This window comes from Dicentrarchus labrax, unplaced genomic scaffold (assembly GCF_905237075.1).
Source record: "Dicentrarchus labrax unplaced genomic scaffold, dlabrax2021, whole genome shotgun sequence".
Taxonomy (NCBI): Eukaryota; Metazoa; Chordata; class Actinopteri; family Moronidae; genus Dicentrarchus; species Dicentrarchus labrax.
Window position 1 is genome coordinate 2,720,322 of NW_026136701.1, and position 27,417 is coordinate 2,747,738.

General features: G+C 39.9%; 1 protein-coding gene across 3 annotated transcripts; it reads left to right on the forward strand.

Moving 5' to 3' along the window:
• Positions 1-187: 187 nt before the first annotated feature.
• Positions 188-27,275, forward strand: si:ch211-267e7.3 (ADAMTS-like protein 2). Of its 3 annotated transcripts, none has more exons than XM_051411271.1 (20): positions 188-309; positions 5,806-5,892; positions 6,330-6,433; positions 10,305-10,380; positions 10,720-10,822; positions 11,957-12,102; positions 12,284-12,407; positions 14,282-14,362; positions 14,636-14,811; positions 14,990-15,407; positions 16,326-16,394; positions 17,177-17,540; positions 18,173-18,273; positions 18,550-18,676; positions 20,090-20,303; positions 21,594-21,749; positions 21,917-22,087; positions 22,207-22,383; positions 23,485-23,653; positions 23,823-27,275. In XM_051411271.1, exons 1-20 carry the CDS (start codon positions 217-219, stop codon positions 23,969-23,971), a joined length of 3,105 nt encoding a protein of 1,034 aa, XP_051267231.1. In that variant the 5' UTR covers positions 188-216; the 3' UTR covers positions 23,972-27,275. The 3 variants fall into 3 exon arrangements, with proteins under 3 accessions (XP_051267231.1, XP_051267239.1, XP_051267250.1); XM_051411279.1 differs by having other exon boundaries at positions 23,485-23,638; XM_051411290.1 differs by lacking the exons at positions 22,207-22,383; positions 23,485-23,653; positions 23,823-27,275 and having other exon boundaries at positions 21,924-22,028.
• The last annotated feature ends 142 nt before the right edge of the window (positions 27,276-27,417 follow it).

Consider the following 27,417-nt stretch of genomic DNA (forward strand, 5'->3'; position numbering starts at 1 on the left):
ACTCTAACCGAAACAACCAAAATGCTAAAAGCACGAGACCCAAAATGTGAACCATATGAACCAATATCGTGTGTAGTGCGCGCGAGCCCTAGCGACACCAGAAGGCGTAGCTACATCAAAAGGGGGTCGAAATGTGGGAGGAGGAAGGAGGGGAGTGAGGAGGGGAGCAGAGGTAAGGGGAGGGGAAGTGTTGTCGGTCCATGACATGAATGAACCATGTTCGGTAACGGAGGCTTAGCTCTCCCGGTCTGCTCCTTTCTCCTGCTACACCTCCCGGTTCTCCCGCTAACCAACAACTGGCCCGTTAAGGTAAATAGCTTGCAGAACAGTTAGCAGTTTGTTCACCTCTCAGAGCCGCATCCATTAGCAGAGTGCTTAAAAGTTCTGAAGGGGGTAGTAGTTTGCTCCAATGGAGAGTAGTTACTCAAAAGTCTGTCACTTTGATTCTGTCTTGCTTATCGCCAAGGGCACTGTCTAGTTTTCACCTTAAATGAATTCTTGGAGCCGTGTTTCAATTCGGCTAAGATATAATTAACCCAGCAACGAGAATGTGTGAATTAAACTACAGTCCCTAGAGTAGTACGGGCTTCGAAAACCCATTTAAGCATAGTGTAATTGTGTATGTGAAGGTAAGCTAACTGTTACCAAATGCGGGAATGTCACTGTTCCTTCGGCGAACCTCCCAGAACAGTTGATACTTTGTTGAATTAACGCCAGTAGGATGCTTGGATGCATGTTGCGTCAAGGAATGGACGGTGACGGCTTGTAAAACGGCTGTCTGAGAGCTGTTTACATTGGACGATAAACAAGGCAGCAGTGAAGTGACATAAATGATCTAAACTGTAAATGGAGTTTGGTGGACCTTCTCTCCAGAGCAATTATAACGCTGTAGAAGGAGCTTCCTACCACTCTAATTCTGCTTTCCATCACATGAACGTGACCTGTTATAATGTCTGGTTTGTTACAACACTAAAATACTTTCTGAAGGGGGGTGGGGGGACTAACTAACTAATGTTTGGACTAACATAGTGCTGGCCCCACATGGTGTATCTAAAAACTTTGAGATGAAACAGAAGGAATGCTGGCTACTATATTAATATGTTCTAATTAAGAACCTGAAGTCTTTTTTGGGTTGTCTTCTAACTCACAATTTCCACATTCTCTCCTGTACTCCCCTTCACTCTCTAGCCTTATCACCCTCATTTCTATGACAAATACATGCTTCACTCTAGCTTCATTATTATAAACCTACTCTTACAGCAGCAGTAGTAATAATTATGAAAATATATTTTTTGTCGTTTTTGCTGAAACTTTTTCTATAATCCACTGGGCCTGAAAGAAAACATCCTATCAGAGGCCAGAAAGAAGTTTGATTGTTGAGTGTCATTCCCAGGGTCCCAAAGCATCTGTATTTGACGACCTGGGAATGAGACTCAACAATGAACTATCTGCAAGCCTCCAACCCAAAGTTTCAATCTTTCTCAGCTCTGATTGGTTGTTTTTGTTCAGGCCCGGTGGATTCTTGTAAATGCCATTTCTCTCTCTGCCATAATGACAAAAAGTATTTTTTTTAAAAGTTACCTACTTCAGCTTTAAATTAGACATATGTAAGCCTAATATGGTAACTAGCATCAAGAAGGTTCCGGGTTCAAATCATAGACTGTATAATTAGAAATGGACGTAGTCTCCATGGTGTCACCCATAGGTTTCTGAAGAGCCGTTGTGAAGCTCAGTGTGGTCGGCGCTGAGGCGGGCTGGATGAAGCCTGGTTGCTGAGAAACAGACGCCTGTGATGCCACCTGTCACTCAAAGCAGCCACGTCCTTCATTATGCTTACCTTTAAGTCTTAATGTAACTTATGGAGCTGAGTTGTATAAAAAGATTCATTGTCATGAACGGTGAAATTAGTTATAGAGACCAAAAGTGTTTTTTGTACTGGCTGTAAACATGTTTTTAATATGGGGGCCTTATGGAGACTGACTCACTTCTGGAGCCAGCCTCTAGTGGCCGTTTGAGGAACTGCAGTTTTGGACACGCTTCATTTACCAGCACAGATGGTGCCGCTTGGTTCAAACCCACTGTTCAGTTGGGGGCTTTTTGTGTGTAGTTAATTGGTGGCTCTAAATTGCCTGTAGGCGTGAATGGTTGGTTATTTCTATGTGGCGACCTGTCTAGGGTGTATCCCGCCCAATGTCAGCTGGGATTGGCTCCAGTCCCCCACAAGCCTTCAAAGGATAAGCGGGTGTAGATAATGGATGGATATGGTAACTTAATTACACCTAAAGGCTCTGACACAACGAACCAACATCGAAGAATTAGTGTCTGAACTGTGGCATCGCCATATGTTGCCTGTGTCTTGGCCAAAAAGTGACACGAACACACCACACAGACTACAGAGAATGACCAACAAGCATGTACGTTCGCGCCTGCACAAGAGGCAATAACTCTCCATACCAGCAGGTAGCAGTAGTCTGCATTCATCATTCAAAAAAAGAACATTGGAAGACCTAGGACTGCAGATGGATACAAAAGCAGCTCTATGGATGTAGGTTTCATAAAACAGCTGCCTGTTCTATCTATCAAATGTCTGTATTTGAGTGTTCAGATAACTTACGAAGATACTGCTTATTACAATACAATTAAATACAATTTATGAAAAATTGCCGAGCAGTTTTGTTCAGTGATAGTTCTGGTCCACATCCAGTACTTCATTGTTTTGTCAATTTATCTCCTTGCTAATCCTCCCTAAGGACAATATTTTAACTACACAGCTCTTTGTTGTAGGAAAATCTGTTTGTCTAGTCCAAGTCCATAAGTCACTCAGTAAGTCAGTCTGTCAAGTGAACATTATCTGGCAGGAAGCAAACATGTGACTCCAGTCGCACCAGTTGCAGGATAGCCAACATCTCTGCCTTAATGCTGGAACGTTACATCACTGACTCACCATTTGGCTACACTGTGGGCTAATGTCCAGCTAGCTGACTTAGCCAAAGACTCACACAGTCTGACCATTCGACTGAGTAAAGAAAACACAGTGACAGCCAGCCAGCCTATCAGGGTGTCTTGGGGTCTCAGGGTTGAAACTCTAAACAGATGCACCACCAAAGGCTGTGCAAACAATTGTTTGCAGACACTTTTTTCTCAGCTATGGTAACCACCAGCACTCTCAGTTCTTCTTCTAAACCGTAGACATTAGACTGAACATTCGTGCCCCAGAGATAGCCGATAAAATGCTCCATATTTGTCTGGTTAGCGCCATTTTTATCATTCAGTCCATTCATTGTTGCCAGTTAAAGAAACAAACTTGTGCTGTATGGTGAAGTTAAAAGAGCTCTGGGTTTCTGGATGTGAAGCTGAGTTCTGTGGATGAAGTTGACACATAAAATTGATGGCAACAGTAAAAAGGAAAGTTGTGTAGAGCGCACAACAACTGGCGTGACATCTAAAATGTTTTTTTTTGGCAGACTATTGTAAGACGTTGTCTTCCAACAGTGCTAAAGCACATTATTACACACAAACGTAATGCACCATAGCAACAGTGAGGTAATGCTTTCTATTTGAAGGGTTGCATTTATGTTGTAGCACTGCAGTGGAGAGGTGAACTGGTTAATTCAACTGCATGCACACTAACAGGTTTTCGAGGTATATTTGGCACCAGGCCAGACATATTATATAATAATGTGTGCTCATATTTAGATGTGTTCATATTTGTGAAAAATCCCAGAGTCAAAATAGTCCAATCATGACTTTGCAATAATGGGATAAAGCTTTAATAAAATCAATTTTAGAGCAGTGGACATTTTTACATACAGTGTGTGTTTGTGACCTTGTGCCTGGATTATCACATAATCTCCAGCTTTTTATTTAGTCACTGAACCATGAATAGGCACTGGCACTGTTGCAATGCGCCCACCAAACATAAAGTTGTGTATTTTTTATGCATGTCCTGTTGACATCCTAGAAACACTGTCATTGTCATAGCTTTGATAGTTAGCAACTGTTACTGTCCATTTGAGCTCACAAATATCCAAAGACACACACACACACACACACACACACACACACACACACACACACACACACACACACTATGTGTGTTTGTGTGGTGAATTAGCCAGAGGCTAATCTGACAGAGTAAGGAGCCTGTGTGGGCTTGTTAGGGACCCTGTTGAGACAACACAGTAGTGGGACTTTGAGCCTTGATGTGTGTGTGTGTGTGTGTGTGTGTGTATGTGTGTTTGTCAGTTGAGGGTTTAAAAAATACCACCTAACTGAGACTTAAGCCAATCACATCCTTCAGATGGATGGCAAATTAAATCCATACTTCTAGCTCGACGTGGGGCAGATTAGTCAGTTTTAGGTTTTACGCTGGCACTAATTTCATGTCCGAATAATATGTGTGTTTACAACCAATGACACGATGAACTGACTTTTTTGTATGTACCGTTTTATAGCAGTGGCTTTCTGTATAGTAGCCATCCAACAAACTGTCACATTCAGTGTTAGATTGTTTAATGAATTATTTAAGGGAGCACTGGGTTGCTTTCTCAAGCCAAACAAGTAGTATTTGATTGGTCCATTGTCTAAGTCTTTTTAAAGGTCCAGTGTGTAACATTTAGGAGGATCTACTGGCAGAAATGGAATATATTATTCATAGGTATGTTTTCATTAGTGTATAATCACCTGAAAAAAGGAATCATAGTGTATTTGTTACCTTAGACTGAGCTGCTTTTATCTACAGATGCCACGGGTTGCCTTCCATTTGAGGCCGCCATGTTGAACTGCCGTGTTTTCATGTTGCAAGTAGCACTATTTTTGCACCAGGTAGTTCTATACAGTGCACTCATGCTATTAGTTATTTTTTTAGCACATCTTCTTCTAAACATTAGAGCTGCAACAATTGGTCCATTAGTTGATCAAAAGAAAATTAGTCACAAACTATTGTAATAATGGATTACTCGTTTCAGTAATTTTCAAGTGGAAATGGCAAACAAATGTCTGGTTCCAGCTTATTGGAGAATTTCCTTCTTTTCATTGTCATTCATGATAGTAAATAAAAAGTCTTTGGGTTTTGGACTGTTGGGTGGACCAAAGAAGCTATTTAAAGATGCCATGTAGGGCTCTCAAAAGCTTTGATGTGTATTTTTCATAATTGTTATTTACTTTTGTTATTTTGCTTTAATTGTTTTACGAAACAATTAACTGGTAAATCTTGAAAGTAGTCGTCAGGTTAATTGATGTTTAACTATTTATTTTATCTTTATTTATTCTTTACTTTCTCAGTGCTCATTTCTAGAATTTATATATATATATATATATGTTAAATTATTGAACATGTTAAAGAATATTTAACATAAATATATACATTCATTTTCCCCCTCTAAAATCAATATTTGTATCGGTCACAAAAAACCCATATCGGTCGGGCTCTAGTTAGTTGCAGCTCAACTTAGAATGTGAATGACTAGATATAGTTCTTATCAATCCCCAAACTCAAACTATCTTCACTTAAAGTTGTACTTAGCTGATAGAAATAGTTTTATTTGACCTCATGTGCAGTAGAATGTATTACAGCTGAACTCACGTGCTGGCTGCACCTGCAGAGACATTCTGGTGTAGTGGTCAGCAGATAGAACTTTGAAATGGTTATGTTTGCCAGTAAATTAAAGGTTCAGTTCTAACTAAATGGAGTTTTCTCATTTTGAAATATCCCTCAGTACCTCCACCCTAGTACATGGGAGCTCACAGAGTAAGTGTGTTCCGTGTTCATTTGCTGTGTCTGTGTGTGTGGTGTGTGTCTGCCAGGGCAGAAGTGAAGGGAGGGTGGAGCAGCGTAACATCCATCTACAATCACACAGCTTTGGAAGTCAGAATGTCAAACAGACAAGCAAGGTACTGTAATCACACACTCACACACACTTTTTAATGCATCAGTTTTGGAATGTGAATGTAATTTGTGTCTTAACTGTAAGATCAGATTTTATTGATCCCTCACTAGGGAAATTTACCTGCTACCGCAGCTCCAGATAGGACACAAGAGATTAGAAACTACACATTAAATAAGAATAGAATAGAACAATATAATACAAACAGAACATAAGAATAAGAGTTATATTTACACTACATAGTATAGTGGCAACAAGACCGTATCACCTCAGGTTGTGTTCTCTTGTCTGATGTATGAAGGCTGGTTCAAATTCAACACAATTTGATCATTCTTTTTTAACTCCAACCCCCAAACTTCAGTTTAATGCTCCACCTCTCCCTAAGTGGAAATTACATCCTTGATGTTTTTTTCTGACTGTTGTACTGTGTATATTTTCCCCCAGGAGGAGGTGTTTCAGTGGTGGGGGGAGTGGTCCAGTTGGTCCTCTTGTTCCAGGAGCTGTGGAGGAGGAGTGAGGAGTCAGGAGAGACACTGTCTCATACAGAGGTAGTGTGTTTAAAAAACAACAACAGTATAGTTGCATACACTAGAGGTGTAAATCCTCACTGGCCTTGTGATTTGATTCAATTGTGGTTCACCTGTCAGTGATTCCAATGCACCACGATTTTTGGTGCTACTCAATCTATCGCGTCCTAAATTTTAACATTTGACATATTTTGGTTGGTTGGTATATTTTGGTTTTGGATTGTTGGGTGGCCAAATTAAGTAATTTAAAATGTCACTTTGAGCTCCAGGAAATTATGCTGTTTTAATTTTTTTTACAGAGTTAATGATTCATTTTGAAAATAAGGGTGACCACCTTTGAAAGTTTCCTTCAGCACGCCTATAAAAATCTAAATGTGACCACACTTTACATCTTAGAAGGCTGAAAAATCTCATGAGTGCATGTATGCATGCACATACCTGGCCAATAGAAGTGATTCTGATTCTGAATTTTAAAAGTTTTAGAACTGTAATCAAAATCACCATATGTGAAATTACAGTAACTATTGCTTTTTCCAGTGTTAACCAATTTAGTTAAGTTAAGTTTACCAATAATATTTATGACGTTTCTGCTAAGAAACAATAATGATAAGTATATGTATAATTATACAAGATATCTGCCAATAAACAAACAAATTCATGTTAACATTTTATTTTGCTGTGCTTTTCAAGGAACTCTTCACTTCACAGAAGTAAAAACAATATATAAACACACACACCCACACACACACACATATATATCTATATAAGCATTTTGAGATTATTTACAGCTAAAGATCTTTCACATTATTTTACATTAGACATGTAAATTCACTGTCTATTTTTGTAATTTGATTAATATTTTCATATATTTCAGAAATACAGAAGAAAATGTAGGTAGAGCGCTGATAGAATGTGTGTGTTTGTAGCCATCTTGTTACCTTTGACCTCCCCCTGTCAGACTTGCGGAAGTTTCTGTCAACCAAGATTAACGCCACTCTGCCCTCACTGTTGGCCTTCTGTCTCTCCCGTCCTCCCCCTCTTTCTCCTGGTCTTTGTTCCTCTCCTATCCATTTTCTCCTCTCATGTCTGCCTTTTTTCCTCTCTCTTCTCCTCCTCATTTTACCTCTCCTCCTGCTTTTTCTTTCTCTCCCCTTTCTCTCCTGTCTTACCCTCATCACCTTCTACCAATTAGATGTGACACTCTCACATAGTGACCTCCAGCTCACCTCTTCCTGCTGCCTCTCCTACTCTACCGTCTAAACAGTGTAGGAGGATGGGCCGAAGAAAGAGAGACACAGATAGATAGACAGGGGAGGTGTGTGTGTGTGTGTGTGTGTGTGTGTGTGTGTGTGTGTGGGGGGGGGTTAACATGGTAATGAAAGACAGATGCATTAGCTCCATGTTGGAGTTCTGTAGGTCCTTCCCAGCACACACGCACACAGAATTAGAATCATGTAAACCATAAACTACAGCACACTTCGACAGATCTTTCTCGTACAGCTGTTGCAGACACGTTATGTGTCGTTGTGCAAACTTGTGAAGTTCTGAGAGATGTGTTTCCATCAGCTGGTTTAAAATGAATGAAGAGGTTCTTTCTCCTTTACTATCAAAAAACCCTTTCGAATTGTTAGTGTTCTTCAGAGTCAGCTAATGTTGATCACATTTATGCTTCCTCTGAAGACATAAATGTACTGCATGTACTAGTATGTGCTAGTATGGTCATACAACCACAATAGAAAACCAGTGCAACAAAATCAACCATGCCTATTGGTATAACTGTAGTGTTTTTTATTGATGGTGACTTTGTACTGTAATTGTACAAAGTTTTATGCCCATAGTACCACGCCTATATCATCACATCCATTACCTGTTATCAGTCATTTGTTACTGTTTTGTGTGAGCACAAACAAGTTTGTTCTGTCTGGAAAATACTGAAAAAATCAAGAAGATATGTTTTATTAATCCCCAGTGGGTAAATTCTTTTTTTACCCTATGTTTTACACACACATAGGCCTGAAATACAATCAAGCACACGTATAGACATGTAAAGGTAGAGAGAAGGTTGAGTGATGGGCTGCCACGTAGTGAGCGGTTAGGAGGAGAAACTTAATCAAATTAAAATGATCAACACCAGTATTGGGAATACCTCCAATACTGCTTAAAATGGGGGATTAGTGCTGTCGTGTATTGCCAAGAAAATGTCCAGGAAAGATCCTAGAAAAGGATTTCTTTAAAAGAGTGGTGGCTAGCTAAATGTCAGTAATTTGACTGACTAGATAATAAAGGAAATGTATATGGGTTCCTTCTCTGTATGTTTTTGTTCATGTTTTACAAAGGGTTTAACCTGAGCCAAAACATACAACAATGATAGCAATCATACAAGGTTAGTAGTATACATCTGTAAATAAATAATAATAGTGATGTTCATTTTTTACGCATTTGTATGTACTCAGTATCAGCCGACATGTGAAGTTCAGGTATCATCATGCAAATCATACACATACATAAAATTACTTAAAAAAAAAAGAAAAATATGACTTTGACAGGTCTTAAAAATTGATTGGATTACTGAAGTTAACAATACATTACATTGCATTTTTCAGTCTCCCTTTTTAAATGTGTTTTTGGGAAAAATCGGTTTTGCTCGTGCTGTAACAACTATAAAGCAAAACCGACATGGAACCAATACCAAGTTTCCTTTCCTGCCTCCTTCATTTTCCCTACTTACATTTTGCTAACTTAAGTATCTACTAGGAAGTGGTGGAAAAGCTGAAAGAAGTGTGTCACTTGGAAAAATGGATTGCTCTCTGGAGTTTTGGAAACATTCACCACAACAAAATGAAGGTTGAATTTAAGGGTGAAATGGCAAAGAATAGCGGTAATGTTAGTTAGTAGTCAGTGTATAAAATGCGAAACAGTAATGGGGATAACATTAGCATTAGTCAGTATGAAGCACTTTGAATGTTGTGTGAGTTTGTGCCAAGCGTCTGAGAATTGTATATAAGTACTGTTTGCTCACAGTGGCAGCTGCTCTAGCTACTCATTACAGACACAAAGTCACTTCTCATTATGAGCACTAAATGTCAGTGAATCACTGTTTATTCTACAAGGAAACAGGAATGGGTGAGATGTCACATAAGCTGTGTGTGGGCATAAGAGAATGTATACCAGAGGAAAAGATTTGGAAAAATATGGTTGCGGGTGGTAGAATTTCTTCATCATGGTTTATTCCATTTCCAAACACCCACTAAGCTTTGGTCTTCAACTGACAGCCCACAGGCTCAGTCCTCGCCATCATTGCTGTCTAACATTTCACTCTGAAATCTCCCATAGGTGTTAAGTTGGGTTGAGGTCGGTTGACTGTGAAGGCCATTTTAATACTCATCAAACCATTTAGTGAGCCCTCATGTATTGAAGCGTCTGCATTTTGCCCTGAAGCCAGTAGCGACAACTACTATTACAGCCCGTCAGTCAGTCACTGTTGTGGTCTTCAAGGTCCAGTGTGTAAGATTTAGGAGGATCTACTGGCTTGAATATTCATAGATATGTTTCCACCAGAAAGTAAGAATCGTGTTTTCATTACGTTAGAATGAGCTGTTTTTATCCAAATGCCATGATGAACTGCCATGTTTGTGCAGTAGCCCAGAACACTGGCCCTACATAGGGCCTTCCTTCCTTCTGTAGTGTTTTGTGGCCGCTGTAGTGTGAAGCAAGAGTGTTGCAATATGGAACTACGCCGTTAGATGCCACTAAATCCTAACACTTTTAAAAAGTCTAAAATCCAATAATCTGAATTCTGAATTGATGCATATTTTGTGTTGTCCATGTAATACAATATATTAAACATAAGATATTGTCTCTCCTATATTGGATGTCTCTGTCACCGTCTCAGGTTGTCCACCACCCAGAATGTAAACAGCTCATATTGTGTTGGCTCTCCTAAACAGTACCAGCTCTGTCCCAACCAGGTATGATGCTACACTAATATTGATAATATACTTATTCATTCTCTACTGACTCCTTAAAATTAGAATACAGAGTTTATATGTGTGTGCATGAAGTCTGGCTTAGGCTACCTTTGGGGAGACATTTTTTTACCAAAGACGAATTGGGGACAGCTTGTTCCATTGGGGACAAAAGCTGTGTGCTTTTAAAAATTTAAAAAAAGATACTTTTTGGGTCAATGGTTAAGGTTAGGGTTAGGCAAGTAATGGTTATGGTTTGGGTCTCCAGGGAAATGAATATAAGTCTATGTAATGTCCCCAAACTTGACCTAGTGAACATGTGTTTTTGTCTGTGTTTTTCAGCCCTGTCCCAGCCCCAGTGTTAGCTTCAAACAGCACCAGTGTTCCCAATTCAATTCTAAGGCCTTTGGAAGAAGATACTACCAGTGGATACCTCTATACCCAGGTATAATCTCAATCTGTCAGTCATTCTTCTACCTGTCTGCCTGTCTGCCTGTTTGTCCATTCAGGTATCAATCTTTAACACAGCCAAAGGAAACCACCGTGTCTCGGTATGGACGCTCTCTATACTCTTCATTAAAGGACCAGTGTGTGGGATTTTAGTGGCATCTAGTGGTGTAGTTGCTGATTGCATAACCTGCGTGTAGCCATTACACACCAAATAGATTTTTTTTAAACATTTGTCTACTAAAATGTGTGTCATGTTACTTCCTGTCCCTCATTTTCCACTATATTTTGCTGAACCTCTCGGAGGAAAACAGAGAATTTCATAGTGCATGGACAGATTTATTAGCTTTCGTCACCAATGCTGCTGGTTTACTGGCACTTCTGGGGTGAGAAATTAGCGTTATGAGGCTAAACTATGTTTGTTTTATTAGGCCTTTTGATAGTAAAGGCTAGCCCCTGGTGTAGAAGAACTATGGCGGCTGTGAAACACACAATGCCCTATTTAGAGCCAGTGTTTGGTTTGTCCGTTCTGGACTACTGTAGAAACAAGGTGGTTCAACATGGCAGACTCCATGGAAGAGGACCCGCTCCCTCTGTAGATAAAAACAGCTCATTCTAAGGGAACGAAAATACCATTTCTGATAATAGATCCTCCTAAATCTTACACACTGGACCTTAAAAAAAAGGTTGGCCTTTTTTACTGCAGTCATTTCTGCATGAAATAGTAGGGTAAACACAGGTGTCACCAATGATAGTAGCTATGGGTCCGTTCCATTCAGGGTGCTACTATTGTGCATGTTGGCTCACTGGAAAGATTCTGTTACTCTAAATGTAACGTACCTTCATTTGCTATCACCTGTGTTTACCCGACTTTTTCATGTCAGAAGAGCTGCGGTGAAAAATATGTTGTCAATGGAGTGTCTCCTGATAATCATTGAGTTTGAGTGCTTACATGGAGTATTTAAAAGTGTTACAGCAAGTGTGAAAGATTGACTTCACTCATTTACCACCTTTAGTTAAAACTGCAGTAGGCAACTTTGCATTGGGGCAATCCCAAATAATAACAAGACATATGCTATATTGAAATGTCAATAAAGTAAATCTCTTTTTAAATATGCAATTTCCTGTGTAGCTGATTACATCAGCATCTCCAATAAGCCATGTGACCTGCAGTGTACAACCATCAGTGGTGAGCGACAGCTGCTAGTCCCCGCCCATGACGGTACCTTCTGCCGCGATACCAAATACCATGGAGTCTGTATAGAGGGAATATGTCAGGTAACCAAACAAGAAAAAGTTGTAATTTCATTATTTTTCTGTGGAATTGATTTAAAGCTGTCATATTTCTTTTGTCATATTTGCTAAAACTTTCATTATATCTTGACAGTAGAACATTAGAGAGATAATGAACAACCTAACAGTCTAAAGTGTTTTTAATTTAATTTCTCCTCTCCTCCAGCCTGTAGGCTGTGATGGGGATCTGTACAGCAGTAAGACAGTAGACAGATGTGGAGTATGTGGAGGCAACGGGACATCTTGCCAGCGCGTCTCTGGATCATACAGGAAGGCACTCACACAGTTAGGTAACACACACACAGACACACATGTAGACAGATGTGAATACGAGTATAAATGATGAAACATTAGGATAAGCATCAACGTATCAGGTGTTAAATTTGGTTACAATTGCACTGTCAGCTCTCTCATCAAATTTCACTGTAATTAATGTTTGTGTTTTTGGCAGAATGTCTTGTCACAGAAGCCTGAAACTGTTAGGATGATGTGGGATGGGTTATACGATTGCGATTTGGCGCCCCCAGTTTCAGGGTGCAGTACCACTGTGGTAAATATGGACAGCTGTACTCGTGCTTACTTATGATCAAAAACTAGTGAGTCGACAACTTTGCTTAAACAGGCAAACATCAAGCAAGTACAACAACACAACACTAATATTACTGACTAGTCCAACAGCAAGAAGGTCAGCTTGCCATCTGTCTGCAGCCCTTTTTTTCACAAAGCTCTCGCCAACAACTAAAAGCCTCATCACTGTTTCTTTTTCTCTTCTTAGCTTCCTCCGTCAGTGTCCTCTTCAGTCTTTCCCACCCTGCCGTCCTCTGCCTCTGTTGAGCTTAGTAACATTTACCTGCGCCCCCAGCTCTGGGTCTGAGGCAGATCAGCCATAGGACATCAGAGGGAAAACTAGAAAACATTTTCTCCATAAAATATGATACACTTTGAACAAAATCAATGACGTAGACAGTATTGTGCTGTAAAGCGTTACACACAACCGATCCACAACCAAAAGTTAGTTTAAGAACAGGTGTACAGGGCGCAAAGTGGGAATGATAGAGGCACCATTCAGCCGATTACTCTGTTGGTGAACGCTGCTGGTGTGCACAGTCACCAGGAAGATAGTCTGGCTCACAGGAAGTAAGCTGTTTTGGCCAACTATTTCAGTTGATATTCCCCTCCCCTGTCTTCTGACACTATTTTGCAAGGGCACCATTGTTCATCCTGTGCTCAGCACTGCCCAGGACGATTGTTATTGGTTTAAAGAAATACAAATAAGCCAGTGACCCTTGTAGCAGGTCTCTCTGCAACTGTGGGTTCTCCCAGCACACAACCAAGCACAACAAATCAATTGACAAACACAAATGTATTACTTTTTCGGCTGCATACACTGTCAACACAAGTACTCAGCTTCTTTAGCTAATTCCAAGGCTTCTTTAGCCTATTTCCAAAGTCCACAACGAATAACTCCAGCATTTAGAATGGAGAAAGTGATTACTCAATGAGCACCAGCTAACTCTCTCCTGCAGCTGATTGTAAACCACACCCACCTCCACACCCCTATACCAGAATGATAATGGGTCCAGCCAGACCTTTCTTCAATGTTAACACAGCGCTAAAAGTGTACCAGGAAGAGAAATGTGCAGCCGTCCAATGATAAGAAGGAGATTTGGATCATGTGACTGTTTAAAAAAATGTAATGCATGTAATTTTGTTCCCTGTGTTTCATCAATGAAAATAAAGAGAGATTCTGTTACAGTTTTTATTTTTAAATTCCATTTGAGTAACCTTTTAGGTACTTTTTGTGTCAGCTACATTATGATTTAGTCACAGTTATTGCTTAAAGACATCTGTGTTGTCTCTTCAGCATCTCGTCTTCGACATGCAAAAAAGACCCCTGACTAATATATTTCATCACAGTTTTCCCAAATAAAATGAACACTATGCTGAAATCACAGAAACCGGTTTGATTTTAACTGTCCAGGTTTTGACTTCCAGGTCGGTACAACAGAGGTGAATGCAATTTATGGTGATCAAAGCATAAAGAAAACATTGATAGAAAATAGTTGCCCCAGCAAAATCTCTGTCTTTTTGTTCCAAAGTTCCCTGATGACAGTTTATAACATACAGTCGTGCCAGTGTTTAAAGTAGGTGTTTTTATCATCAGGCTACGTGTTCATCACCAACATCCCGGCTGGAGCTTCAGACATTCAGATCATAGAGAGACATAAGACCGAGAACATCCTGGGTGAGAACCTACAACTCCTTTAAGGTCAATAAACTGAGTAAAGTTTTAAATTGACATTTGAACCACAAAAGAACCAAAATTTGACATTTTTGAACATTTGATTGAACCATTTGAGATATTGTAAATGGTCTTTCCAAAACAAGAACCAGTAGCTATTGAACGTACCACTATATTTATAATGACTTAATCTTTCTGTGGGTTTTTTGGGTTCTGACCCAGTTTTGAATATCGTTGTCTTGGTCCCTCCCCCCCGATGTTTCCCCTCCTATCTAGCCCTCTCAGATGAAGCTGGTCATTTCTTCTTCAACGGAAACACAGTGTTTGACAATCCTCAAAACTTCCGTGTGGCAGGAACAGTGTTTAAATACAGACGTCCAAGCAATGTGTTCTCTGATGGGCTGGAGTATATCATTGCCCAGGGACCAACACTTCATGGCCTGAACGTTATGGTAGTACACACACACACACACACACACACACACACACACACACACACACACACACACACACACACACACACACACACACACACACACACAGGACAAGTATATGTGTTACTATAATGAAGAAGGGATTGTAATACCAGTAAAAAGTAGTTAACCTGTGATTTTCTCTTTGGACATGAAGTACTACAACCTGAACGGGAAGCTCCCCCACATCACCTACGAGTACACCGTCTCCCACATGTCTCATGACATCACAGCTGCAGAGGGCATCACCAACGGCCCCTCCCACTCCCACCTTAACCTCACCTATAACGAGTTAAATGAGGAAGTCAGGGGGGATCAACTTAGAGCGACCAATCACAGCAAGGGGAGTGTGACGGCTGTCCATCACTACCGGCTGGGAGCTGATGACCAATCAGACGTCCTGCTGCAGGAGAAAGAAGAAGAGGACGAGGAGGAGGAAGTAGTGTGGGAGATCAGGACACCCAGCCCTCCACCGCCAGCTGCCATGTTGGTCTACAGACCGGCTGATGTCACCAGTCACGTATTCAGCCAAAATGACCTCGAGGAGCGGGGACCTCCGGTGCCATCTGCCTACCGTGAGTCAGAGATTGATCTGTCTTCTGATAAGTGAACTATTATACTGCCATACGGGGGGGTGTGGCTCAGAGGGAGAGGAGGGTGTTTCCCCAAAAAAAGGGGGGTGGGTTTCCCCCCCCCCCCCCGCCCCCCCTCGAAAAAAACTTTAAAAAAAAAAATAAACCCCCAACCCCCCCTCCCCCCCCACATTTGTTTAAAAATATTTAAAATTTTTTTTTTTTTTTTTTAACTTTTCAAAAATAAATGAATAAAGGGTAAAAGGGGAAAAAGGGAAAAAAAGAAAAAAAATTTTTGGGGGAGAAAAAAAAAAAAAAAAAAAAAAAAAAAAAAAAAATTTATTTTTTATTTTAGTGTTTGAGTGCAAGTCATTTAAGAAGTCAGCTGACAGAAAATGAATCAGTTTGGATCTAAAAATCTGCTTTTTTGGCAATCTGTCCATCTGCACAGCAATTCCAGAGCAAGATATCTTGACTTATGACCACTACAAGTGCTTTGTGGCTAGAGCCCAACTGATATGGGATTTTTGAGAGTGAGATACACGCTCAGAAAAGAAAAATATTTAAAATTGGTTAAATTGGTTTAATTTAAATATTCTTTTAACATTGTCACACCAATTTAATTGTTGAGTTGTTGAGATAAGTTTAATGATGATATAGTGTTTTTCATAAACACATAGCATAAACAAACATTGTTGATATGGATCCCATACATATGTTTTTTTCATATCTTCCCATTCTGCAATTTCTTGTTTCTTGTACTTATTGGCCGTCATATCTGATATATCTATCATAAGCTAATGGCCAGTGTATCATCCCTTTCTGCTGTCACTGTCCATTTTACAGACTTTTACACTGTCCAGACAGCACATCTTTTGGAGTCTATTCTTATGGACTCTGTTTGTTTTTCTGTTTGTTAAGGAAGTTCCTCCAACTCAGTTGACGAGCCATCCACTGCAGATGACAACACTCTACTGCTCTCTTTCCCAGGTAGGAAAGATGAGACATTTCACAATACTTTAAAATGTTTTATTGAAATAACAGGGAATTTTGGGACTTCTGCCTCTGTTCAGTACTGTGAGTCAGCATCACTACTAACTGCTGTGGGATATGCCTCAATATCACAAATCTTTTAAACATAGAGGCTGGATAGGATGAGAATGAATGGAAAGACACTATGCCCTATACAGACTAGGGATGTGTATTGGCAGGAATCTGGTGATATGATGTGTACAACAATACAGGAGTTCAATATATTGCAATACTGTAAGCAAGGCAATATGTTTTAGGGAACGTTTTAAAGAACACGCCAATATATGCATAAAATGAGTTAAAATAAATGTATTACAGTCCCTGTAACATCCAGCATTATACTGCTGCACTATACTACTACGTTTACAACACTGTTATAATCCATACCATATCACAAAACAAAATATTGCGATAAGCGTATCAAATTCAAACACACAGACTCAACAGCGGGTTGTTCTGTAGCTGTACCTTGACTGTTGACCTCAGTGGGAAGTGAAGAGACCATGAAAATAACATTTTAAACAAAGAAAATAAATCATAAATATATTTGAAATAATATATTTCTTTAGTGTGACAGCTATTACAAAAGATTAGTTCTAGACATTTCTTTAAAAACGTATCAGAAAGTTTGTAAAATAAAGATGTTTAGTATAGCGTAACATTGAGTTATCACATTATAGTGTATCAGTTAATGTAAAAAATATCTGTATTAATAAAACCCTACATTTGTGCACTCCCAGGTGGTCAAAGTGTTCATTCTGCAGCCCTGCCAGAAGACACCCCCTATCTGCTACTGGAGGATTTACATTACAACCACACACACTCAAACACACACTCCCTCACACACTCAAACATACAGTCTGTTAAACACAGGCTCACCGATCCACATTCACCAGCAGAGACACATGCAGAAACATTGTCTACCACAGACACAGAAATACACACGGACCCGCAGTTGGAAATACACTCAGATATGCTCACCGCTACTGACACACACTCTGTCACACATGCAGAAAAAGAAACTGGCACACACTCAGACACACACACTGCCATCCTGGTACAGCTGCAACAGGCGTCTGCAGTCGGGGTGGCCAACACAGAGAGGTATGAGGGAGCAGCTATAGAATAGATATCTGCATGTCATTTCATGTAATTCACTACACATTATGCCACAATGTTCAAGTGCTCGAATCTTATTATAGTACGCTCACATAATCCTGATTATCATTCTTTTACTCTGTGCTTCTAATTTATAATGAGCAATACTTCACATAAATTATATTTATAATAAGCACTGGTGGCTTTAGGTTTCTACATCACACTGTACAAGTTGCATACTGGACCAGGACTGACTTCCTAACTATTTGTGATGTCACAAACCCTGTTGGTAGGCCCCGCCCCTTAAAATCTGCTTTTCAATGAGCTCAGAGAAAGTTTCCACTTTCAGCAGATAAATGTGAAAACATCCTTCTAGTGTCAAACTGCACAGACAGCATTCAAACAGCACACTGTTGGAACAAGAAGGAACACTGATTTCTGACTGGAGGGGACTTTACAATCAGCCCTGTGATCTTGTATCTAAACCGTTTTAATGACTGTAGAGGCTTGCCTGCAGGTCTAGGTGTTTAATTAACGTCCTTTTCTCCTGTCCTGTTACATTTATGGGTTTTTATCAAATGAAGTGGAAAATATCAGGTTTCAAAAATGTACCTGCCTCTGTTTGTGTCTTTCTCCAGCAATGACTTTGATGTGGGTCTGGACCCAGATATCAGTCTGGCAGACATGTATCGCTGGAAGGTTTCTGCTTATGCTCCATGTAGCTCAACCTGTACAACAGGTAAACCAATGCACAGCAATCATTACGACAATATGATGACACCCTGATTTAGTCTAGATTTTCTGATAACACATCTTGTGCAAGTTGTTGTAGAATTGTTATAGAAAATATTAGTGTCTGATTGGCTGGTGCTGTAGGTGTCTGTTTAAACTGCTTATCAGGACACCTCAGACAGCGTTCCAGACCACAGTTTAAACATTGTTCTAAATCAGTGTGCAAGATGTGTTACACCTTGTGTATTCCCTGTTAACACTGTGTGTCTGTGTGTATTGCCAGGTATCACCACTAGCTATGCCCTTTGTGTACGGTATGATGGCACTGAAGTCGATGACAGTTACTGTGACTCTCTGACCAGACCTGAGCCCACACATGAGTTCTGCACTGGAAAGGAATGTCCTCCAAGGTACTGCCCTTTCTGGTGTCACTTACTGACTGTCTGCTTTGTACTTTGGCACGGTTTCATTTGCCAGTGACAAGGAAGTAAGGATTTTCGGTAATACTTTATATTAAGGTACACATATTCACCATTAACATGTTTTTTTCATTAGCATGCATATTAGCAACATATTGGTGAGCCACACAGGTTCCCTATTGTAAAGCTGCCCCCTGTTCACACTTAATAAATCTGTTATAGCACACGACTACTGCAATTAACCGAACAGAATTGTTGTGTTATACCTTGAAAAAATGCATAGGAAGGGTATTTATTCATATACATTTTTATCAAGTGTCTTCAAGGCTAAGAACAAATGTACTGCTTTTCTTGTGTGAGAGATCAGAAAAGGAAATACATGTCAGATGAGATGACACCCTGGATATGTCCAGTTAAAGTTATCTGCTAAATTAAATATACAGTATAACCACATGTCCCTATCTTTAATAGAATATCAATAACCATTATTATTATTGAGGGTTCCCAAATGTCCTGGAAAACATTGAAAACCTGGAAAATTTAGAGACTAATTTTCCAGTCATGGAAACACCTGGAAAGTTGTCCTGGAAAATGTTACTGTATTTTAACCTTTCACTCAGCTCTACGCCTCAGATCGCCTACATATTTTATTTGTAGGATAACCTTCCCGGTATGACACTTCACTTTACCAGATGTGGAACGAACTTACAGCAATCTTCTTCTACATTTTTTCTGGAGCTGAAGATGAATTTGATGTAAAATTTAAGAAATTCTACCTAATTTGAATTGTTACTCATCATGAACCCTGCATCATTAACAAAGTAGGACTAAACCTGGGGATAAATGAGTCAATACTAGACCTACCAGAAAAGTATATGACCGTTTGGGAGCAAGTGCTGTCCTGTGAAGAAAAACTCCTGGAGAGTGTCCTGGAATATGATTTATTAAAAAGAGTGTAAAACCCTGAAGATTAGTTGCAAAAAAGAAAGTTTGTGGATTTTTTTTGTATATCTCAAATCAAATAGTTTTATATGCTGTTTGCTGTCATGCAGACCTACCGTGTGAAGTATTTTCAGTTCTATATTTCTTTAATTTTCAAGCAAGGATTTGTGTAGGATTTGACATTTGTTTACACTGCTGATTCCTAGTGGTAGTATCGAAAAAGACACTGTGACAGGCAGGAATGACCCAGGGACATGATGAATTGGCTGAATGCAACATAGACAACATACTGTTGACTACTAAGATTCACTGGCATTGTCAAGATTTCTACAAACAAGAACCTACGCTGAGAATTCAACATATAGAAACAAACAAGAATTTCATACTGAGGTAGAAATTCAATGACTGAACATTTGTATTCACCAAATATCTCTGAAACTGTATGACATTAACTCTCCTCAGATGGGAGACCAGCGGTTGGAGTGAGTGTTCTCGAACATGTGGTGAGGGCGTTCAGTATCGTACTGTGCGCTGCTGGAAGATGCTGTCGCCCGGCCTCGACTCCTCTGTCTACGACTCGCTGTGTCTGTCACATGACCTTCACAAACCAGCCAATAGAAAGGTCTGCCTCGGACAGAGCTGTGGACCCCAGTGGGAGGTGTCTGAGTGGTCAGAGGTAATACAGCAAGCACTGTGCACATCGGTCTGGTGTATTTTGTTTTGCATCTGGAGTATTTCCATGGTTCCTAAATTCTGATTTTGATACCATCTTGAAGTCTGATGTCTTGAAATCTGAAATTAGTGTGATCAAGCAGCAAAAAACATAATGCGAGAGTGTATTCTGTTAACCAAAAGCAAAGATTTCAACATCAGTTATCAAAATATATCCCATATAATTTCACATACTTACATTTTTATTGAGCAATTATCATTAACAAATAAAAAAAAAAAGGAAGAGATTCATTGAAGTACTGAACTGGAGTAAAACTGAAAAAATAAAACCAATAATTAACCTGGCATCCATCCATTAATTCTTGAGTGTGAAAGCCAAACAGCCCAAATGTCTTTAGAGACCTTCCTGGTCCTCCTGGAGGATCTAAGGGCTCCTGGCCAACTGGGACAGTTAATCTCTCCACCATATGCTGGGTCTGCCCTGGGGTGTCCTCCCGGTTGGGTGCCCCCAGGATATCCACCAAGGGAGACACCTAGGAGGCATCCTCACATGGTGTCTGCAGCACCTCGGCTGCTTTGTCTCCATTTTAAGGTGCAGTAATGCAACACTGAGGCAGAACTGTGGTGGTAGGTGAGGAAACACGTTAGCAGTATTGTTGTGCATGTTGATTAGTTACCTCTGACTAGACTGCTCATTCATTCTTCAACTTCATGGTCTTCTGTTAGTATAATGAACATGGCTGTTCATAGTGCTGTCACTGACGGTGAGAGTTGGTGCCCACACTATTAATAACAGGTAGCTGTTGAATCATGTTTCCTGAATTCACTTTGTTGTTAAGCAATTAGTTGACTAATGGATTAGTCAATTGACAGAAAAATAATCGCCACCTACTTTGATAATTGATTATTTGTTTAAGCATTGTTTCATTAAAACATTATAGAAAATGCTGCTTTTAGACCCTCAAATGTGAGGATTTCCTTCTTTTTTCTCATATCATATTAAACTGAATATCTGTAGGCTTTAGACATAAGACATTTGAAGACATCAGCTTGGACTTGGAGAAATTGGGATGGGCATTTTTTACTATTTTCTGACATTTTATAGAGCAAACAATTAATAGATTCATGTGAAATAATCGGCAGATCAATCAATAATGAAAATAATCGTTAGGTGCAGCCCTAGAGTGCAGTAATATTAATGCAGACAGCTTAAATAGAAAATAATTTCAAGACTTAAATTGCATGTGTGTACATACTGTGTTTGCGTGTGTGTGTGTGTGTGTGTGTGTGTCAGTGTTCGGCGCGCTGTGGCTCTCGGGGCGTCCGTACTCGGGAGGTTCGTTGCTCCATGGAAATGAGACTATGCAACAAGTCCTCTCAGCCAATAGAAAGTCAGGAATGTGAAGGCCCGCCCTGTGACAGAAGATGGACAGTTTCTGACTGGGGACCTGTGAGTTTAACACCACACACCCACCCACACACCCACCCACACCCACACCCACCCACACACCCACCCACACACCCCCCCACACACACACACACACACACACACACACACACACACACACACACACACACACACACACACACAGTTAAAAATGTGTGTATGTGCGCCAGTGCTCAGGTGTGTGTGGAGAGGGAAGGATGGTGCGAGCGGTGATGTGTCGATCGTCAGGTGGGGTAGTGATGTCAGAGGAGCAGTGTGACCAATCACTGCGCCCTTTGGCCATCTATCCCTGTGGTGACAGAGATTGCGCTCCCCACTGGGTGGAACAGGAATGGCAACAGGTAAACATTTAAAGAGGGGGGAAAGGGTGTCTCTTTCAGATAAAGAAAATCCAACAGATATATACACAGTACGTATGTAACTTTAAGTTCTGTGTGTTTGTTGTGTATGTGTGTCCCAGTGCAATGCTACATGTGGGCGTGGTGTGCGGCAACGGCAGGTGGTGTGTGCCGGGCTGGAAGGCGGTGTGTTTAAAGAGTTTCCAGACAGCAGCTGTGACCAAACCAACAAACCAGAGACTAGCTCCTCCTGCTTCCAGAGACCCTGCTCCAAATGGTTCACCACATCCTGGTCTCAGGTATCTGCAGTGGTGACTCAAGTAGAAGTACTGTTACATTATTCAAGTAAAACTAAAAATGTTTTTGAATCTGTGTAGAACTCATGTTATTAGCATAAATGTCTCCCATTGCACTGCAAACAAACAGCCAGGTATACCAGCCTATTTGGTTTCTGTTTCTCCAAATCTCGAGTCACTTAATTACTCCCAACTCCTGCGCTGTTCTGGTGACTGTGCTTTTCATGGTTTTATTTAGCCTGCAGCGTGTTTTCTGGCCATATTCGCTCAAGACACATGGAAAAAAACAACAGACGCTCTATCTGAACTGCCCAATTGGTTGATATCCTTACAAAAAAACACTGTTGCTTAGATAATAGAATTTCTATATAAATATCAGTTTTACTATAGTAATTCGATGTTTTTTTGGAACACACTACTATTATATAGTATTACTATAGTATGTTCTATCTTTCTATGGTTTTTCAGACATACAGACGAAAGTTACTATAGTAATAGTATATATTTATTAAAACATCATAATAGCATTACTATAGAAATGTTCTACAGCACGTTAAAAAAACAACTACAGAAACACTATATAATATACAATAATAATACTATTTAAAATAGCATCGGGATACTACAAAGATCTAGATACATGAAATAATATAGGTCTAATATAGCTAAAACAACACTACAGAAAAAACTATAGCAATACCGTAGCTGGTAAAAATTACAATAGAACGCTACAAATCTACTATAGTACATTTTACAATTCTTTAAGTATACTATAGTAATACTGTAGTTCATTTTTGTAAGGGCATGGGTGGTGAAAGGAAGCAGGCAGGCAGGCACTCAAGTACAAGTACCCAAAAAATGACTTCATTACAGTAACGTGAGTAGTTGTAATTTGTTACTTCGACCCCTGGGTGACTGGCACATACAAGTACAACCATAGTGATTTAAAATTAGGGCTGGCTAATTGTATAAATTCCTCCACCTTGATAAATATTCAAGTGTCTGTGTGTGATATCCATGCTTTTTATCAAATCTTTGTAGGTCTGATTATCAATAATATGAAGAGAAAACTGAAATGTCCTTCCCCCTAATGCCCCCCCTCAGTGCAGTAAGACCTGTGGAAGTGGCGTGCAGGTTCGAGAAGTGAAGTGTTACCAGGGGGAGGAGCTGGTAACCAGGGGCCACAGCTGCGACTCTACCCTCAAGCCAGAAGCCCGACAGAGCTGTGAAATTCAGAGCTGTCCGACGGAGGCACCAGGTACAAAAACAAACTGTAGGTGATGCAATATTTTAGCACACTTTCAGCCCTATCAGCTGAGGACAAATTACCTCCCACATGCGTCACTGTGACAGAGTGTTTTTCTGCAAGGCCCTAGTGTAAACGGCGCATTTCCTTTTTCAACATATCTCAGACTTTTTGTGGCTTCTGTGTGTTTATCCAGCGGCAGCTCCGGCAGCATCAGTAGCAGCAGACAACTCCTGCCAAGACAAACCAACAGCCAACTGTGCCCTGGTGCTAAAGGTGAAACTGTGTTCCCATTGGTACTACAGGAAGGCCTGCTGCCAGTCCTGTAAGGCACCAAGACCCTGAAGTCTTAACTGTAACCTCTCACCTCAACCCCTTAACACAAACCACTGGTACCAAAGGTCACATTACATTCATATTGGTGCTACACTTAAGCCTGCTGCTAGCAATGTAAGGCCTTACGAAGTTCATTCACCTTGTAGCTCTTCTTCTGGTCTCTGATGTCAACCTGTGGTCACTGTCTTTAACTCCTGTCTGTCAATGTTATCACTTTAATCTGGTTTCCTCACACCTAGAAATGCTCCTAAAAGTATATTTGTTTTCGTACGTAGTAGTATCATCACTACTAAGCAATCAAAAATACTGCTAGTGGTCATCAGTAAACTTGTTTTTGCACACAAAGCACAGTTTCTGCTCTGTAGCAATATTTAACAACTGGAAGTTTATCTAAAGTACTGACAGCATAGAAGAGCTCTGAACGCCTTAATGACACGAGTACAAGGCTTAAGTCTCCTCCACCTGACGGAGGCCATGCTCATTTATCCAGCATTCTACTAAATCTATTCACTCCTCCCTGGCAATGTGAAGATAGACTAACTGAAGGAGCAAACCAGTCTTTTGATAAACATCCTTCATCCATTCTTCATTCCTGTCCTTCTCACTGTCGCTCTCACCGTTTTAAGGACCCTTCATCCATCCCTCTGTCCATCCCTGCAAGTAACTCCCATCCCATTTTAAAAGTGCTCCCTGTAGTGGATATCTGTAATCTATCCATTCCCTTACCTTTTCATTATGATGCTATGTTCCACTAAAGGTGCATCCAATGCAGATGAAAGCCCTGTGGCAGCTTTATTGGTAACACTTTATTTGGATAGTCTGAGTATTTGTAACATTTAAAAACCATATTAGTTGAGTTTCAACAATTCAACTGTTTCACAAATAAAACCATTTTTTTGATATTACGCCACTGTGGTTAAGGTTTGGTTAGGTTTAGGTACAGAAACCATCTAGCTTAGGTTATAGGTTATGACAAAGCTAAGATTAAAATGTTACAAAGACTAAAAACTATCTGTAGGCGGACTATGTTATCGCTTTATTGTTACTGTGGCAACAGACAGACTGGACCACAGGAAGAATATGCAACTGAGCCCCCTCAGCCTTGGTCCAGACCTGTTCTACATACACATCCCTGTGAAAAAATTGGTCAGGTTGTACTACTGGTGCCATGCAGTTTTTTTTCTGCCACTCAAAAAAACTTTACACAATATACAACGGACACAACGCAGCCTGCTGCCCTAGACTGACTAACATAACAGAGTTGCTGCCAACTTTACTGATCACAAAGTCATTTCTTCATCGTGACAAGCTGATCATTGTCACGACCCCACTTTCCCTACAAAATAGCAAACTTTAGCAGTCCTTCTAAAAGTGAAAGCCTTTTAATACATCCACCAGGCACTGTGAAGGAACCTGGAGGTAGGAACTAGCTTATGCCACCTCTAGACTACTATAACATCAACACAGGTGACAGTTTGATACTAATTTAACCTACTAACCAAATAAACCAAATGCAAACAGTAGCAGTCTAAAGAAGTCAAAATACTGCATATATATAAGTCAAAATACAACACTGAAATATGATATTAGTAATGGTTCAAAGGTTCAATAGTGCAACCACTTAGACAGACAAGTCAAACTGTCTGTCTTTAGAACAGTTTAAAAGACTACTCCACATTTAGCATTGCTCTCCTGTAAAACTGTGCAGCAGATCCAGAGATATTGTCTTTTTTTAGTACACACATTCTTCCTGTTCAAAACCTGGTGCATACATTGCCCACAATCCAACTCAGCAGCTGACAGATTGGTCTAAGATTCAGGTGTGTTATGCTAGTAGCAGCTATTGTAGCCAGCTTCAAGCAGAGATGAGGAGCAGCTATAGTTTTCATTTTGAAACTCTGAAGACGTAAAAGTCTTTAAACAACTTTCTTTTCACATATTCAGTAGCACTAGCAACACCTGAAAACAGACTTTAATGTGTAAAATTGGTGGAGTTTCCCCTTAACATGTTGGATTTAACACACTGTACGATATGCTTGCCTCCCCAGGCTGAGAGGAGAAGGTCAGTATACAGCATAAACAGTCACACCCTTGGAAGTTTTCATGTTTTATTGTCTTACAACATTAAATCACAGTATACTGAATTATCTTTAAAAAAAAACAAAAAAAAATTCCACAAGTATTTCCCCCGGCAGACTGACAACTGTGCCACACCGTTTCCATTCCTTGTTCATGAAATCAAGGATATTACGTGACTTAGAAACGTTCTTACATCTATCCACTGACTGGTGTCTTGTGACCACGATTTCACAGAATTGCTTGGAATGTTTTAGTTCAATGTTTAAGTCTTCATAGTGTGGGTTACTACACTATACACTATACTATCTAACCAGAAGTTGGACCTTCCAGATACAGGTGCATTTATATCATTTATAAATGTTTATTCATGCCCCTTTGCAGACAACCATTTTCAATTTGAAGTAAAACTATATTTTTCCATTGATCTGTGGTGGTGAAAACACACCACACTAAAACAAGTATGTGTAAGTGTGTCCAGTACAGAGACCTGGATGTTATGATGTTATGATAGTCAGAAATGAGCCTCCTAAGCTGTTATTTACACATTTAACTTGTTTGACAAGTTATTTCTTGATCTTTCGAGTGCCTCGACTGTATGTAAAATCTCTGGAGTACTGTTTTCATTACGGGGTATGCACAACTTAAATTAACATAAACAAAACTTCATACAGACTCTACCAAGCTAAACCTATAAATAAGACAGCACTGGAGTTAGGTCAGTTGTTGTCTTTGTTCTCATTCAGTCTTTGGGGTAAGCTAGATGATCAATGTCTTAAAAAATGGTATTACTCTTCTCATGTGTTTCTGGGACAGCTGATACAAGCATATTTCTAAAAATGTTGAAATGTTCTTTTAAAATGGTACGGTTTTACTTGTGAAGAATTTTCTTCCTGAAAGAATTGAAATGGTCAAATGTGAGAAATGTAGAATTCGATGCCAGGGCTGTGAAAAGTAGCATCTGCAGGAGCATTAACTTCTGACTGATTATACTCCTGTAGACATCAGTGGAGTTGCTGGCTTGAAAATAGAAGAATAGTACAAACACGTCACAACCCAGAAACAGCTGAGCACCAGTATGCTACTATACCAACATCACCTATCCAATACACTGTGTACACTTGACTGTCACTGCCAGTCTCACTGTTGTTTACCTGTTGTAGCCCACAGAGCTGCTGTTGTTGTTTTTGCTTACTGTATCACACGTAAAGAATAAAAGATCAGCTGTTTTTGACAATTATCTGACTTCTGATTGCTGCTCCTCCTGGTGACAAACACTGACTAACCCACAAAACTGCTGTACATACAGTGAATGAGGTACGTTTAACCCATTAATGACTAACAATTATATTTATTATGTTAATTTGTTTCTGTCAGAG

What these genes read in the sequence shown, in the direction of transcription:
- si:ch211-267e7.3 (XM_051411271.1), top strand. Translation starts at nt 217, where the DNA reads ATGTTCGGTAACGGAGGCTTAGCTCTCCCGGTCTGCTCCTTTCTCCTG. An exon ending in GTGGATACCTCTATACCCAG is followed by an intron (nt 10,823 to 11,956) that starts GTATAATCTCAA and finishes TTTCCTGTGTAG; the next exon opens with CTGATTACATCAGCATCTCC. An exon ending in GTATAGAGGGAATATGTCAG is followed by an intron (nt 12,103 to 12,283) that starts GTAACCAAACAA and finishes CCTCTCCTCCAG; the next exon opens with CCTGTAGGCTGTGATGGGGA.